At 26.3% G+C, this 18738-nt stretch overlaps 2 protein-coding genes across 2 annotated transcripts; both read right to left on the minus strand.

Moving 5' to 3' along the window:
- Positions 1-6337: 6337 nt before the first annotated feature.
- OCT59_001473 (uncharacterized protein) lies at positions 6338-6660 on the minus strand (the record flags this gene model as incomplete). The annotated part of the gene is made up of 2 exons (XM_066139601.1): positions 6338-6340; positions 6430-6660. 2 exons carry the CDS (start codon positions 6658-6660, stop codon positions 6338-6340), a joined length of 234 nt encoding a protein of 77 aa, XP_065988993.1.
- A 5299-nt stretch (positions 6661-11959) lies between these two features.
- Positions 11960-12757, minus strand: OCT59_001474 (uncharacterized protein; the record flags this gene model as incomplete). Its single annotated transcript, XM_066139602.1, has 6 exons — positions 11960-12016; positions 12102-12214; positions 12396-12427; positions 12499-12506; positions 12582-12619; positions 12700-12757. The coding sequence occupies 6 exons, from the start codon at positions 12755-12757 to the stop codon at positions 11960-11962; spliced, it is 306 nt and encodes a 101-aa protein (XP_065988994.1).
- Positions 12758-18738: the final 5981 nt, after the last annotated feature.

Below are 18738 nucleotides of genomic sequence, written 5' to 3' on the forward strand. Positions count from 1 at the left end.
CCGTTTATTCTTTTTTCTTGTTGATTTTTCTTAATGTATATGATACAATTATTATGATATGGAATACTAGGATAATAGGATATGTAATTATGTTTATTATACGGTATCTTTTATCTTGTTAATAAAATTTTAATTGCCAATGCCTATGCTTTGCGCTACGATAAACTAATTCGCAATTTCTTTATTCCTAATTGATAAACAATATTTGATGTGCTAAAAAAAATGACTTTTCTCTACTAGATGAATCGGTCACTATGATTGAAAAAAATTGCCAATATTAAAAAGAATACGCATCTTTCCTTATTGCAAGAGCATGAGAACTAATTTTATATATTCTGGTCCCCATCCTATAGATTGATATTTCCCCTCCTACATAAAATGAACGCATTTTGGTAGACAACCTAAGTCCTTATCAATTTTAGTAGGATGCAAAACTTTTGACGAATTCTCAATTTTTCCAGTACTTTCGCCATTCGGATTTTTTCACGCTAATTGTTCCATCTAACTTACAGTAACAGTAAAGAAGAGTTGATGATTTCGACGGAGAATACTCTCACGATTATCCTTAAATTAGCCTCAGCACTTTCTTTTTTTTTCAGTATCGAGTTCTTTTGGGCCAATTTGTCTTTATTTCTTTGCTGATTTTATTGAGAAATTTGGCAAGCTCCGTTTTTAATAAATTCGTGAATCTAAAGATTAAGTTTTAAAATTAATGTATGTACTATTAAAGCATTTATTTAAGTTAAAGAAAAATTTAAACACCTACTTTGTTAGAGATACATCTAAATTTTTATTGAAATTCATTATTGTTATCAAATTTGTTTGGCTTTGAAATTATCCGGTTCGATCCAACCAGGTTAAAACACACCACAGATAATAATTCCATTACTTTGTGACTAAACAGAAGACTTCTAAGTGGACACGTAGTTATAAAGAAGTCCTCTCGCTTCAAGGTCATAAATGCACACTCAGGGAACAGATTAAGTAATTCTTCTTTTTACTATTATGTACAGGGTTACAGCAGGGTTGTAATGAATAATTCGATAAATTCATTTTTTCTTTTTCTCATCACGACTAAAGATGGAAAGATTTGAAGTTAATATTGATTTTTTTTAAATTATCTAAACTTTATATTCAATAAACTTACTTTTTAAGAACTCTGTGAAATGATCGAAATAGTTTAATAGTTTGTCAATATACTGTATCATCATTAGATAATCAATTCAGACAACTATAGTTATAATACACTACCCTTCAACTCATATACCTTATTTCCCTCGCCTACAAAGAAAATAAAATACATCAAATAATAATCCTTTCAACTGAAAAAATCGAAAATTTTTATATAAATATTGATTGTTATCCTTTTTTTTCATATTATTTAATGTTCATATCATTTATCGTTTTAAATATACATCAATAACTCCTTTTATATCATCTTGTTGATTTTTTGCCGAATTACAAAATGATCCTGTTTTCTTATATCATGTATTTTAGTGACGTCGAATATAAGGATCACGTGAAAAACTAACCTAACCATTCGTACTATGAGGTGCATTATTGCGTCGCCAAAAATGCGTTTTTTTAACGGGTTTTTTTTAAAAAACAGATATATTTACATTTCATAAGATAAATAATTAAAAAAATATAATTAACTAGTATTTAGAATAAAAGAACTACATGTTGATCTAGCAATTTGCACCTTGCTTCTAATATTGTCTATTATCTTGGGCCAACCAATATATTAATTGAAAATACTTATACCCTATAAAAAAAATTCTGGAAAAACTCTGATAAGTGATCATTTTTCTGAAAAATTTTTTATAGGGATAAAGATTTATGGGTTCTCAAATTACCTGTGTTCTGAAATTATTAGGCATATTTTTAATGATTATTACTTTGGTCGGAAAGAATTAATTGAAAAAAGTGATAATATTTATGTAAACATATTTATTGAATGTATTATTTGTAAAAGTTATTTTAATTTTACATCAGTTTGATCGATGGCAAATCACATGATGATCAATGTTTAGAAAATTTTCTGAAGGAGGCAATTTTGCGTACTAAACTTAGTATAGAAACCCCATGCAATCATGCATACAGCTATTAATAAAAATTTGAAAGTCACTTTACTTCTTTATATATTTCGAGGTTCTCGTATGCTGCATCCCATATTATCGATTAATGATCAATTGTGCTTAAGACGAATCCGTTTATTCAGTCCGATAAATATTTTAGTGGAGGTAAAATTGAACAGTGTACAGTAAGTCCATGATGATTTACATTCCTATCGCTCATAATAGCGCAGAGAATTTCTCCATAAAATTGAAATCGTATGCTCATTAGAGATGAGAAGAGGGTAGTTTTTCAAGTATCGATATTCATAATGTTAGGAAAATAAAATCAAAATAAAGAACCAAGTATTTTTTTTTTACAGTAATTGAATGTTTTTGACAAAGCATTCGGATCTTTTACTTTTTTAAAATTTTCTTTTGTAAAAAAAGAATGCAAATTGTGGGACGTTAAATCAGCGAGTAGCATTTATGGAGAAAGTATTTATTGATTAAAGAATTTAACCAAAGTGTGTATATATAGATATACTGTTTAATCAAAAAAAATTACGTTTCATCATAAAATATAAAGAAATAATTTTTTCGCGTTCGTTATAGCGCCAAATCCTGCCAAAAAAATAATGATTAAAAAATATTTATGTTTTTAATTAGATTTGAAATTTGCTATTTTATTTATTTTTATTTTTTTTTTAAAAAAAAAACGGATTAATAATATTCTGAATAGACTGACAAATCATTTCGCGCAAAAATTTGCTCTCAAAAATGTACAGTTGGATCAGATATGAGACTTATCAGCGCAATTAATGCCAAAAATTGTAAGATTCATATTGAATTTCAAGATTATTAAAAAGAAAAAGAAAGAAATCTATAAAATATCAAAATCAAACAAATTTATTAAAAAAAAAGAAAGAAAGAAATCTATAAAATATCAAAAACAAATCTATTAAAAAAAAAAGAAAGAAAATCTATAAATAAACACAAAAAATGAGGAAAAAAGAAAAAAGAAAATAAAGCTTGAAGTCTTGATCCACCAGATGAGTAGTTTCGACTCAGGATCTTCTCTGGTATGATCTATAGACGTAAAAACCGGAAGAGCAACTCTTGTTTCCGATTCTTTATAGTTGTGGCCTCCTTAATAGGAAAAAAATAAGTTTTAGATTTTTGCTTGAAAAATATTTAGAACGGTCGAACAATATCACATTATAAGACACATACCTCCCCCCATCCCATCAGATTCATTTATCTGACATTTTAAAATAAATTTTTAAATAAATTTTAATTAAAATATTGAAATTCAAAGAATTTTTTAACGTCTTTTCTTCAAAAGAATTTTTGGGGGACGCGTAACTTATATTTATAATTGCTGCTTCAACGCTCATGGAAGAATAGAACATATGTTTGATTGGTACTTCAGTCCATGAAAATAAATGATTACCCTAATGGTCAGTCATGCAAAAGAGATACCAATTTTGTTAAATATTGATCATACGACATTTCACGTTATACATGATTAACGATTGCAGCCTTGCAGGTAATCTTCTTAAACCAAAACAATACAACCATAAACTAAAAAGATCGAATACATCCTATGATGTGAGACAAAAATATAACCGTTTAGTGTTTGATTCTTCCGCGCTATTGCATCGGCAATATCTTCTTGAGTTATTGAGGTTGGAATTTTTTTTTCTTTTTTTTTTGCGAAGAACTTTATTAAAAGCATCACAATCAATTTTTCTAATAAAAGAAATTTATTCGGAATGCCATGTGTTTTTAGCTGTACTGTGTTTTTAGTTGTACTCAAATGTAAGTAATTTTGATTACGATTAACAAACTAAAATTATGATAAACATGGCTTGTACCATTCCCGATGTATTCGACATCATGCATTTCTTTGTTACTTTGATAACGAGTCAATCGAGTCATTATTTCTAATCATATATCTTTATCAATCAGTTCTTCTGATCAGATTAAATCATTAAGTTGAAAAGAAGTTAACATATTGCGGACAACCTTTTTTTATACGAAATTAATTGAGTAATAATTTTACATTATGATTTTGACATTCATGATTATTTATTCCAATTGTGTCAATTTAACTTATTTTAATACTCCATTCATTAATAATGAACTTTGAATTTTTCTTACAGCAAAAAAATTCTTAAAAAATGTAAAGAAAAAGAATTAGCATGTCTAATACTAAGGTCAACTTGCATTAAAACATGACGAACTCAAAGATGAACAACTTTCAAATAAAGCAGCTGTTCAAGAATTTTTTTTCTGATATGAAATTCAACCTGGACTTTCATTATACAAAAAACATACAAAGCCTATTTCTAAAAGTAAAAAGAGCTTGCAATGAGGACTATAATTGGTTTACAGGAGATCAAAAAAGTCGTCTCTTGAAACTTATACCGGATTGTGACTTGTTGGATGATATTGTTGACACTCCAAGAATTGAACGAGAATATATGGCCGTGAGAATATAATACTGGATACACAATGGAATAATCTTGAAAAAATTTAAGGCCGAGTTTCTCAAGTGTTGAAAGGTGATTATTTATATTACGTACTTAATTTTTATTTTTTATATATTAATTTTAATATTATTATGATATCATTAAATAGAGCGATAACTATGAACAATAGTAGGACTCTGAGAAAATTAGGAAAGAAATAAATTGCAGGGTAAATATTATATAATGTAAGTGTATAAATGCTTGCTTTATAATATATTATTATCTGATGGAAAAAGAGTGAATAACATTATTTTTACTTATGGAAGGTAAATGATTGGCTGAAAATAAGCCACGAAGTGGCTTATTCAGCCAATCATTTTCCTGTAATAAGTAAAAATAATGTAATCATTTTCTATCGGATAAATTTTATATCCGAGAGGCCTCAATGATCATGTATAAATAGTTTATTAATAGTCTAGCAAAGTATAATCTTATCACCTGTTTTCTTTCTTTCATTAATTATTAGCTTATAGAATTGATAATGTATATAAATATAATTTTATTGCGTGTATAAATAATAATGAAATAAATTTCATATTTGATATTGCATATAAAATACTATCGGATAACTATAAAATTTTGCTTTACATGATCCTATGGAATATCGGATATTGATTAAATTTGATGATTTTAGTGATCCCGTCATATTCCCGAAATGACCAATGCACATAGATGATGCATTCATTAAACATAAACGATAATTTAAAAACGTTAGGATAACAGTTTAACGAAATTGAAGTAATCACATAATTTAGTAATTTTTATTCAGTGTTTCGAGTTATTTGGTGAACAAAGCAAAATCAAAGATGACATACATAATCCAACTCGTCTGGAAATGACGTTTTAGATTTGACGGACGTGTTGCAAAAGGTTCTCGCCCTAATAGTAATGCCTCTAAAACTTTAGCACTGTAAGGTCAGAAGATTATTCCCTGAGGCGAGAGAAGAATATTGGTCGAAAAAAGTCAATAATTTTTTGTTTTTTCCTTTTTTTCGTAATATTATATACACTTCATTTTATCGATTAATGTAAAATATAATTTATAAACGATATTCTGACTTTAAATATGATGTACTTTAAATATGAGATGTTGATATAATAAAGAATAATATGTTCATTAATTGACAATACAGTTAAGATTGGTACTACCGTAATATCATCTGGCTTTAAAATAAATTTCCAATGATTTTTCTCATAATTTTGAGTCCTTAGGCAGGCATTTAACAATAGTTTAAAGAATGGGTTCGATTATGTAATTTTAGGCAATCTTTTATCTTGTAAACACGGATATTAAGATTTGCGAAAATATTTTTTTCGTGATATGGATGATAGTATACAGTATCACATGACCGAACCCGACATAAATTTTGGTAAATTATCAGTACATGAAATTAATATTTAATTCAGTAGCAAAACATGAGAGTAGTATAACAGGATGAGTGTTATCATAACAAAATAAAAAGTTTATTCATATAATTATAAAGAAAAATATCATATGCTTAGATGTAAAGATGTGGGAGGGGGAAAGAAAATATCATATGCTTAGATGTGGAGATGTGGGAGGGGGAAAGAAAAATATCATATCTGATATGCTTAGATGTGGGAGGGGGAAAGAAAAATATATATTTACGAATCGATTTTTAACGAAGAAATACGAATATATATATAACGATACGAATCGATTTTGCCACTCTTAATTACGAAACGAAAAAAATTAATTAAAATTATAAATAATCGATGAACGAGGAGTTACTAATTCGTAAAAATTAAATGTACAAGATTATATATTGTAAATCTTTTAATAAATGCGAAAAAATATCAATATTCAGATTTGCTTTTACCTCGAAAAAAAAAACCGATTGGCCCGGTTTTTGGCCATCGGTATTTCTTCCATAAGAGCATTTATACTGCTCTTGCTCCTCTTCCGATAATAGCCGCCAAATTCTTGAGGCGGCCTTTGCGTTTATATGAAAATGTTCCGCCAGATCACGACGGAACAGTATGAAGCAATTAGGTTGCTTCCTATGTTTATATGGATCAAACTTTACAATTTTGATCCTTTTTTTTTTCATTTTTAAATTGAAGAAACCCACTCACAACCCACTCATATTTATATATATTTTCATCTATACAATAGTCAACCTTTTAAATACATATTTGTAGTAATATTTGAGACACGAAATTTATTGATTATATAAAGTTTATAGTAATAATAATATAAAGTTAAATTTAAATTTAATAAAAGTCATTGATAAAGGAGTGTTGTATAATTTTGGTAATATATATTTGAGTATATAAGAACAATATACCTTTCTTAATAAACTCGAATGTAAACAAATATGGATCTATATCAGTCAATTAATAAATTACCATATATAATATAAGATTTATATTATTATAAATACAGTAATTGTTTTCGTTTAAGTATTAAAATTGAATGGTACATGTAAAATATATTAAATATTTGAAAGTTTGTTGTAAAATATGTGCTTGGAATTACAAAATCTTAATAAAAACCTATATAAGAAATTCTATTAGAATTTTGTATATAATTCTATACTAGGAAAATTGAAACAATTTTTGGTATTACAAAATTTTGAATGACGTGATACTAATACAAATGCGGTGAGATATTGCGCTTTGAAGCGTCTTTGATTAGATGATAAAAATAACTTTCCCGGCTTATCCAAAAGATTCTTGAAAACATTTTATTTTTTATCGATAAAATAAATACACGATATTATAAACGTAGTCTTTATCATAAAAACATTACGATGATGAAAACCATCTGTGAAGATCATCACGATCACGGATCACCCAATGAAGTTTTGTAATACTCATCAATAACGATTATAAGTATATATTCAGTTTAATGAAAAGATCTGCATATACATTTTTGGGATTAAATTTTCTTTAACCGCAACTTCTTTTATTAAGCCTGTCTGCTATGAATGTAAATAATATACTCCGATATTTATTTTATGTACCACGCGAGTGTTTCAAAAAAATTTAAATATATTTTTATTATTCCTACTAAAAAAGTTATCGTATGAAAGTTCAAACCCGAGAATGTTTGGATTTTTATTCACATTCCTAATCTCGCTTATAATTATCATTAGTTGTTATTGTTCTGACCTTTGTCTTTTTGTTAAATAAAAGTAATTCTAAAATTATTATTATATCACGTATTAAAAAAATCGAAAAGAGTTAAATCATGTCTCCCTATTACACTTTTTTAATACAAAAGCGGTGCATAATCTCCGAATAGAATTTAGTACAAGATATGGCATCCGAGTATTCAAATATTCAAATCGGAAAAGTCAGAAATTAATAAATGCCATAATTAGATAATAGATACACGTATCTTGATTAATTTATAGAAATTTATATTGGATTAGTATTATCCACATGGAATTTCTCTTTCCTTTTTTTATATTAATACTAATAATTACATAATCATAAAATTTATAAAAAAATTTCAATTATTATTATAAAAAATTCTAATATTAATCAAGCAGACAATTAATTTCTTTTTTAATTTTATCAGAATTTCATAAAAGGAAAAATCAATAAAATCAATTAATAATACTTTACCGAGCGAATATTTTAACAAATTTTGATAACGTGGCTCAATTTTGCCCCTTGATTTGTTTGACTCACATTTCTAAGGTAAGGTATAAAAGCGATTTATGTGCTTCTGTAATTTGAGTAGAGCTTGATTTACTAATATTTTTAAATCGATTACTGTATCATGATGATGTGAGATATTTTGACCTTATATTTTAATCGAAAAATAAACCCGCAGTCAACAATGTTTGTCACGTGAGCATGTATAATAATTTTAATACATAGTAACATAGATGACATGATAACAAATAATAATTTATTAATGGTACAAAAAATTCTTCATTGAATATGATTTGCATTCTAAAACTGGAAACAATGAAAAAACTATGAAATTGCTTATTTTGTCAGCTTAATACTTATTTTCCCCTTCAAACATACAATATCTGAATAAAATCTGGACCTTACATATTTTGAAGGGATTTCATTTCTTTAAATGGATTAAAGAAAATTTTTAATTATTAAATACACTATGTTTCAGTTTTGTTTATCAATTACTAACAAAATTGGTTTGTTTGAACTGACAGAAAAAGTAATTTATTAAAGAAAATAATTAATATCGTACATTCAATGTTTGGGTACATTCTGAAAGACTAGTTTTGGAGGTGCAACATCGTAATGTGTGTTAGTTGATAGTTTTAAAATTTAATATTTTAATTCCATGTATTTCTCGTCCAAATCCTAGCCGACTGTAGTGTTATATTTGTTGCTACAGGTGCAGTATCAATAAGTCCGCTAGTCCTCGTTGCGAAATTGTATTCTAAATTTCTTTAGATATTATGATAGAAATTAACCAAATATAACCTCCATCCGACCATCCGTACATATATATTTTGGCATATCTGCATAGATTAGTCGAATATTTGCGTTACGTTACGTACGTCGTGTCACTGCATAATTGACTGTGTTTCAGTTAAATTAATTCCGTCAAAAAATTTGCACTCCTTTTTAAATTTTTAAATAAGTTAATTGTTAGAAAAGTACGCCTTATCCCATATCGACATTTTCATGTACAATAATAAACCTGAGAATTTTCAGGTTTATTGCGCAAAAAAATTAATGTCGTACAACAAGGTCACGAATTTCTTGATCTACGAGTTGTAACTGTGGCTTTATTTCTTGTTAAATGTGGCGAAATTCCCGATATCGGAACGATTATAAAAAACAATTATCGCATCTTTTGTAGAGATTTCATAACATAAGAATTTATATTAAAATTATACGATAGATACATACAGTATGTTTGTACTTTTGAAATTGTCAAATATTTTGATACCCAAAAAAAAAGGGAAGAGTTACTTTTTATCCCTATCTTTATTTCTACTGTTTATCGGCCGGATGTTACGTTTTAATATGTACCCATGAGTAAAAGGGTCAGTATCCTGATTTGTTAATCTATTTGCCATAAATATAGAACAAGATGAGAAAATCTAACAAATTGCAAGAATATTTACATTATAACTTTCGATAAATAGTGTATATTGCTCCTTCAAATAATTTTTACAAACAATTTGAGCGTTTCTTTTCAATAATTAAAAAATATTTGAACGTGTACTTTCGTATTATAAATATAAACAATAACAAATTTTTTTTTAATTACCAAGTCATTACTGTAATACTTGGATCGGCTGTACAAACGAGTATTACACCAATTATTTCCCTTATCCGTGAAAAAGGCTTATTTGTGTGAAAAATTTCAATAAATGATTACTGATTAAGTTTTCATTGATGTAACAAATATTATGAAAGTATAATCTTAAACTGGAAGAAATATTCCAGACCATATATGTCAATCTATTATGACATATCGATAGACGATCACTTTTTTAAATAAGGAGCGTTCTTTATAATAAAATTTTCATTTGATTAAGGATAACCATCGAAAAAACCGACATTAGATCATCCTCAAACAGTAATATCTTGAAAATTTTCGATCATTTCGTGCGCTTCAAACATTGAACGTGTCCGTCCACATGGAAAAACATTTCCAAATTGAATATGCAAGCCGCCAAGCCGCCAAGCCCCATCAGCATCTTAACAGCCTTACCGTTGACTGATTTTTTACGTAAAGAAAACAATAAGCCGCCAAAGCCTCTAAAGTTATTGATTTGGCCACATATTATAAACTAGATCATATGCAAGTTGTTATAATCAGCCTTATCGTTAACTAAAAAAAAAAGATGACAAATTTTTTTATATAAATATGCTATCCGTTAAACGATTTTACACCTTTATTACTCTTTATTACACCTTTATTAACCTTTATTATTCTTTTCTTCTTTTTCCTACTTTGGTATTATAACGACTGAATTCATATACATTCCTTTATATACATTATCCTATCATTTTCTTCGAAAATAAATCAAATACCCTTTAAATACATACATACATATACTGTATATATATAATTATTATTCTAACTGAATTTTGTATAGTTATAACATCATTTTTCAATTCCTTTTGAAGAAAGAATATAATAATCTCACTCAGGGCATGGCTTAATCTCAAATAGGAATTGCTTAGGACTACGACGAACTGTGCTCTTGATTATTACAAATTTTACTTCCGTAAAATGTAAATAGTTGTAAGTATGTAATATATTATTTATTTTTATAAATTAATTTGAATAAATTAATATATTACAATAATGATATGTAGTATTTTTCGGCCCAATATTCCTATTTTTAGATTTATTGAAAGACTGGTTTTGATTAGAAAGAGGAGGATGCGCTTCTCCTGTTGCTATTTTGCACGGGACCCTTCTAATATCAACTGGTACTTTGATTGCTTTGCTCATCTTTCCATTAATTCGATGTCATTTATCTATCACGATCCATCCCCGACGCGATAATAATTAAACATTTTATATAATATAATAAATTATTTTAAAATTTCATTTTTAGAATTACAATCTAAAATTAATAGATTAATAGTACATTATTTTAGATGATTTAGACGTTATAATTTTTTATAGATATTTAGATTAAATAATTTAATTCAACTGATAGAATAAAGATAATTATTTTTACTGATTTTATATAATAAGGTTAATAAATTTGTTCGCGCCACATCATACCATTATTAAGCACGCCCATACAATAACATACAAATACAAATATTTTTATTCGTAAAGAAAGACCAATGTGAATACCAAATATTTATAATTAACCATTCGATCTGTCGTACAAATTAATGTACCCGCGCCACTATTTTTATTTTTTTGTCTTAACTATTACTGATTTACGTTTTATTTATTTTATTTCTGAAATTATATAAATATATATCATCGTAATCCCTATAAAAAATTTTTTATGAAAGTATTCCGAATTTTATCTGGTTTTTGCATTCCGAAAATGTCCCGAATTTTACTATTATGATTCCACTCCGAAAAGTGATCATTTTTCGGAATAATACTTTATGTTATTACCCGGAAACACTCAAATTATACTCAGTAAATTTTATGAATTTAAACGGAATATTATCAGATGATTTACACAGATATTATCCGAAAATATTCAGTAAATTTTATTGAATGCGATCAAGATACACTTCAATTATATTTGCAGGATATTATCTGAAAGCGTCTATGAATGTGAACTATGTAGTTTTCAATAATACGTTAAATAATTGATACATTAATAGGACCCTCTATATTAATAAGCTTCTCCGTCATTATTTCTAACTTTCTTACAAGTGTTATGTGTAACCTTTGTTGTTTTGGTTATTTTTTCTGAATTTGCACGTTATTCATTCTAGTTGACCTTCTTTTCCTTTCTTGCAAAGGCAATTGGGCATCATTGGCTTCTATTTAGTAAGAACGATGATTCAGAAATAGATTTAGATGAAATAGCAATATCAGTATGTGGAAATGATTCAGAAATTGATGTACCATATTATCATAAGAAATTGGAGTAGGTAGTGATACCACTTTCTCGAGTTTTTTATTAGGTGGTGTGATATTTTTGTATTTAAGAGGTGGGTTAATGCCTTGGATAAAAGCTTCTTAATTTTTTTTAAATAGTTTCAGCTTAGAAAACTTACTAGGTTTCGCTCATTGACATTCTTTTAAATTAGTTTTTGAAAGATTCCAAAAACTTACTATGATTCTAGCACTTTAAAATCAGAATTGGCTATCTATAAATAAGAAAAATGAACTTTCAGTAACAGTTCATTAAAAACCAACCAAATCCTGCGTCCAAAGAGCTGAAAAGTTGTCTAAAAGTTAAAAAACATGTTAGCAATCATTTCATTAATAGAATTAATTCAAAGGAAAAATATCTACTCACCGAATTTTCTACATGTCCAGATACTCCAAAGAATACAAAAGAAAAAAATGAAATGTTCATTAGTAGCCATTTTGTTAAAATACTTTACTAATGCCCAAACTCCAGAGACCCGAAAGAGCCACTAAAAAAAAGAAAAAGAAGTGAACCATTAACATAAATGAATTATAAAAAGAATGGAAAAATAGTTCACCAGATTCTTACGTGCCCAAAGACCCTTCATGCCATTTAAAAGATTAATGATTCCACGCCAAATTTCCATGTATTCAAGGCCAGCCCATTAAAAAAGAAAGAAAAGATGAAACATTAATAAAACATTTTGTTAAATGAATAATTAAAAAGAAAAAAGACAAACTGTTAGTAAAGTTTGTTGAAATAAAATAGAAAAAATTTTAAAAATTTTGAAAAACTTATCAAAGTTTCGCGTTCAAGGAGACCGAAAAAATGGCCTAAAAAGTTTTGTCTAGATTTTTTTCAACAGAAAGTGTGAGGTGGGAAAGGGAAAAGAAAGATGAAGAAAAGGGAATGGTAAGAAAAGGACAAAGGAAGGGGAAAGGACAAAAGGACAAAGGGAAGGGAAAGAAAAATGAAAGAGTTTAAAAAAGTTAAAAAAAAAATTGATTAAGGACTGAGCCTAATTGCTGATCATTACCGTTACTAATTGAGGTCGAATATAGGATATTTTATCATTGATAAAGAAGGTTACATTTTATTGAAATATATTGTTAATAAAAATATTTTAAATAATCGGAATATAATTGGAACATTTTCAATTTGAATACAAAATCGGAATACCTTCAAAATTTTTTGGAGTATTTCCTAATACTTTTTATCATATTAAAACTTCTAAATTTTAACTTGAAATATAATCGGAATGTTATCAGTATAATCGGAGTATTTTCAATAAATTCGGGAAAAAATTGGAGTGTATCCGACAAAAATTTTTTATAGGGAATAGGTTATCCGTTCTCTCTATATATATATTTGAACACATATCTTACTTATCTAAAAATTCATAATGTGGGTATCTGATTATACGGAATTTGGAAAAGACGTTAAAGAATTTTTAAATTTTGAAATCATGACGCTGAAAGGTATCCGATATAACTCGTATACGCATATACAGTATATATAGCTTTTAAATAATTCTGGTTATTTAATTTGCTTTTTCTTTTGTATCGGCTTATTTATTTTACACCTTTTTTTTATAAAATTTGCGTAATCTTGAATATAATAAAATATCTTTACCATATTGTTGTTAAGTCTGATCTTAAATCCTGGATATCCTGGATGAGCCTTAAACGCGCGCTCGGAATTAGTGTTGCGATCCTCCAATCCGCCAATCCGCGGATTTATCCGATTTGAAACTGCATGATTTAAAGTAATAATAGTAATTAATTAAATTAATTATAAAATTAAATAAATAATATACTGTATGTGTATAATACATATACAGTATATAATATATACATACAATTTATTTAAAAAACAAAAAAATTAAGTGGCTAATTATTTATTGATGTATAACATCCTTTCGGTTTAATTAACGAATTGAACAAAGGTCATGAACCATATGCATATGTTGAAAGTTTTAAAAATATGATAATATTAAAAAAAAATAAACTTTAACGACCTTGACAAAGAAGGCAATGTATTGTCATTTTTTACGCCAGCAGAGTATTGATTATTATGTAATTATCACTGCACTATTTATAAATCTTTCTATATTAATTTCGTGTCAAATTGATTTTTTTTATTTGATTGTTAATATTTTGTTACGAAATGCATTTCATTTCATTGATATTTCTATAAAATTGATTTTTGATTAAATTGATTAACTTAATTTTCAACTAAATTTTAAATTATTAAGGTTCATAATATAAAATTATAGTTTCGTTATTTTATTTTGTTCTATAAATGCCACATATGCAATAGATGTTGATTTACCTGCTAAATTAAAAGTTTATTAAGTTGTAAATAATTTGTAAAATAAATAAATATATTGTAATTTTTGAATATCATCATTTAGAGTTGCGGCACAGTAATTTTTATTTTATTTATTTTTTTTTTTTCGTTTAAGAAGTTGAAATTTCAAGTTTCAAAGAGCGGGATAGAATTTCCTTATATAAACATGTGATTTCAATAATAAAGATATCTGATATTCTAAATTATATATATTATGATTACAATAAAACCTTATTTCATGCTGTAAATTCGGAGAATTTTTTGTAACATCTTGTACCACCGACAAGCATTTATAATTCCGCCCAAGATCGCCAAAGATCATCATAATGCAGGCCAAAAATCATAATTTCTGATGTCCTATTCGGTTTAAAACGAGGTTAAAGTAAAGACTTTCGTTTAGTTTGTTCTTGGCGTATATAAACAGTTACGCAATTATGCAATGGAGAACAATACTATGAACGAAATGATATTATATGCAATCAATTATATAATTAAAGTTTCACAAAAAGAACAAAGAACATGGATCAAAAGACTATTTTTGTGTTCGTTATTATAAAAGTTTATGATGTATTCTTAATTTTTTAAATCAAACACAGAATTAAATTAATTTCAATGGTGTAAACATATGTGAAACATTACAAAAAATATATTGCATAATATTACAAATTATTTTCACCATGAGAACCCTTGAGAACTTTAATTTTATTTATTTTTTATTATTATTAATTATATTAATTATAGTTAATTCCTAATGATAATTTATTACTAATGATTCTAAAAATATATTACATTAGAAAATTCCAATGAATGCATATTGGCGTTTATTTACCTGCCATCCTTTGTTGTTTAAATGAATTTTTTTATTTTTTTAAAAATTTATTATATCAAGTAGAAGCCTCCTATCATAGTAAATGAATGAAATGAATGATCAATACAAACAACCAAATTTAGGTAAATTATTAAATTTTTTCCCCAAAAAAAACGAGTTTGTTATAAGAAAAAAAGAATTTTAGAATCTGTATTGTGAAATTCAAAATTTTCTTCTCGATATATTGAAAGTATCATTACGATCGTCAAATAAAAATTATTTATCCGCCCATCAGTTTACTACTTTCATAATTTTTTTATATACTTTATTAAATAAAAATATTCTAGAAAAAAATTTATTATTATTTTTTTATGAATGCAACAGGTGAGTAAATTTCAAAATAGTATTGATTATTTGGGTACAAATTTGATGTCTAACTAAAATAGCACAAAACATTTCTTTTTTTCTGTGAATAAAGTTTGTTGAAATAAAACAAAAAAAGTGATTCATTCTAATTATTCTACTAATTGCAGAAACTTAGTTGTCGTGGCACTGATTGTGATTGATTAGGACGTGTATGAATTTATGATTATAAAAAAACTAGTGATACAATTAAGATGTATAGTTATAATAACTTCCCCATAAAGGAAAAATATTCCTTATCTCCTTAGAATCATTCACAATTATCATACGATTGAAAAAAATAAAAACAATCAATATACTTGTTTGGATACGTGTAGTTCATGTAAAAGAAAACAATATCGTGACAATTTTCTTTATTGTGCTAAATAAACTCCCCAACCATTTATTGTGCATATCAAATAGATATTGTATAAAAATCAATAAATAAATTTCAGTTATCAGTATATATCATTCCCTATTCGTATAAGTTATTTAATTAATAATAAGGACCACTCATATTTATTATATTATGAATTACCAAATCGTTCGTGTAACGCAGAGATATTTTATATAATATTAAAACAAGATATTTCTTTTAAATGTAGTCTTTGATTAGTGTTTTACGCCCCGCTCGGATGAAATACGTCAATGAATCTGGGTTACTGCTAAAAATGTAGTATAGGCAGGCTAAAAATTTGTGGTGCAGACCCCAATGCAGAATAAATTTTTTACATAAAAGTTTTGCTACGTCAATTTGGTAAATATTGGGCAGTACTATAAACTTGATTTTTAATAATCTATTTAAAATAATTAAGCTATTTAATAATATTATTAGATATTCCTCCTTATTTATTAATCAAAGATATCATCAAAGGCGTCGTCAGAGATAGTGTAGACGCGCGTTGATCAATGCATCTACTGTACAGTACATTGAATTAGTTCGTCTGCTTCTAATAACCTACATGTTAATACTTTTTTAAACGGGTTCTTTTTATTAAATACATTTCCCCCTTATTATATTGTTAGAAATATTTCATAAAAAAAAATAATAATAAATAATATCTGATATGATATATAGGTTAGTATAAATTTTTTGAATTTTTCCACTCGGTCACATGATAAATCTACGTCTGATCGTTAACCTTATTCAATCAATCGTCAGTAGATCGTTAATACGTTTATCAAAAATCGACTTGATGTATTCCGATTTTTGCCATTGGTCAAAGTATGGCGATTCACATGACCAATTGGTAATGATCTGTGATATTATTTTTTTTTTTCAATTAGCTACCTGTATATATTTTTCTCGAGAAGTCAAGAACTATGTAATGCAAACCCCATTTCCATTATTACCATATTGAATAAATTCGCTAATTATACTAATTAGACAAGTATGAACAATATATCTGAGGAGTGAGGGCTTAAGATTCCTATTGCTTTGATTTATCAAGAAAAATAATCTTTTTATTAGACTTCGGAGCATTTGACGCATGGGTACCAGAAATGGTAAGTTTTGTAACTAAAAAATTGAGGAAACTTTTGTCTTTATTTATTTATTTATTTATTTATTTTTTTAAAAAAAATGGAAACGTTTATTAATGTTCTTATTTTTATAGATTTTGGTTCGAGATACTGGAGTTCAGAACGCTGAAATAGTAAGTTTCGCAACAAAAAATTTTATGAATAATATCATGATATATCTAATACTGTTACATTTATTTAAGTAGAAGGAAATGAAGAAATTCTAGACGGATATAATCCTTTGAAATGAAAATTAGCTCTCAGTTTGTCAAAACTAAAGATAGTTTTATTTTTTCTTTAATAGTAACAATATTAAAGATACAGTAATAAGTAAATATAGATTATTCACTATATTATCATTCTCAACATGGTCCATACTTTGGTGATGATATTGTTATATAGAATTCTAAAGATAAATTCACAGATTAAGGATATAATAAAAAAAAGATGAAATTCTAAAGATCATTTTTCTATGGAGATCTCTAAGTAGTAGACTCTTCTAGTTATTGTTATTTAAGATTTCTTTATTAAACTAGTAGAGATAGCCCTAATCAACTAAAAGACTGAAACTCTACAAAAATAATATATAAAAATGTTAATAAACATTTCTAACTAAATTATTAAAAATTGAGGTTTTAAAACATCTTTAGAAGTAAATCCATTTCAACTTCCTTTCAATAGTAGTTTAAAAAATTTTCTAATTTTTACTTTATCAATCTATCTTGAAATAAATGAAACAATATTTAAATTAAATATATTCAAATCAATTTTGTTTATTATAATATTTCTAGAAAGTAAAATATTATTAGTTGATATACCATTAGAATTCATATAAGGATATATTAAGCCTTTATAAAGTTGTCAATCTAAGAGTTTTTGATATGGTTGAACTTTTTCTAAAAAATTTAATTAAAGGTAAATAATATTGTAAAGTATTTTTATTGTTTTGAAATTATTATCAGATCAAGTTTTAGAATCTGGAATAAGAATTAAATTTTGTATAAGATTCCATTTCCTATACTTCAATTTCTTTTATTTGTAAATCATTCTTTTTGGTAAAATTAAGAACTTCTCAGGATTTTATATTATACTATATATAATTGAGAATTAAATTTAAATAAAATACATATTATATTTTCATTTTAAATTTAATTATGTTAATGTATCATTACTTATAATGATGATATTATATCTGTTGCTTATTACCTGATCCATTTACAATATTTTGTTGTTAAAGTTTGCCAAATAGTTTTGTAATACTACAGACTGTGATCCAACTTCTTAAATTACTTGTTTAACTGGAAAATCATCAATAGTAAATTCTTACAATAGAGAATTATAAGTATTTCTTATTCTATTACTTCATTAAATTAATTAAAATTATATTATTGAATATTTGGATTAAGATTTTTGCAGGTAAAATTTAAATAATATTTGTTTCATATTAGTTTGTATTCTTTGGTATATTTGATAAGGGTAATAGCATTTGTTATGTTTGCATAAACTCATTCTTGTTTATAAGTAAATTATTCAACATTTTATATTTA

The sequence above is a fragment of the Rhizophagus irregularis genome, chromosome 1, assembly GCF_026210795.1.
Source record: "Rhizophagus irregularis chromosome 1, complete sequence".
NCBI classification, from domain to species: Eukaryota; Fungi; Glomeromycota; class Glomeromycetes; order Glomerales; family Glomeraceae; genus Rhizophagus; species Rhizophagus irregularis.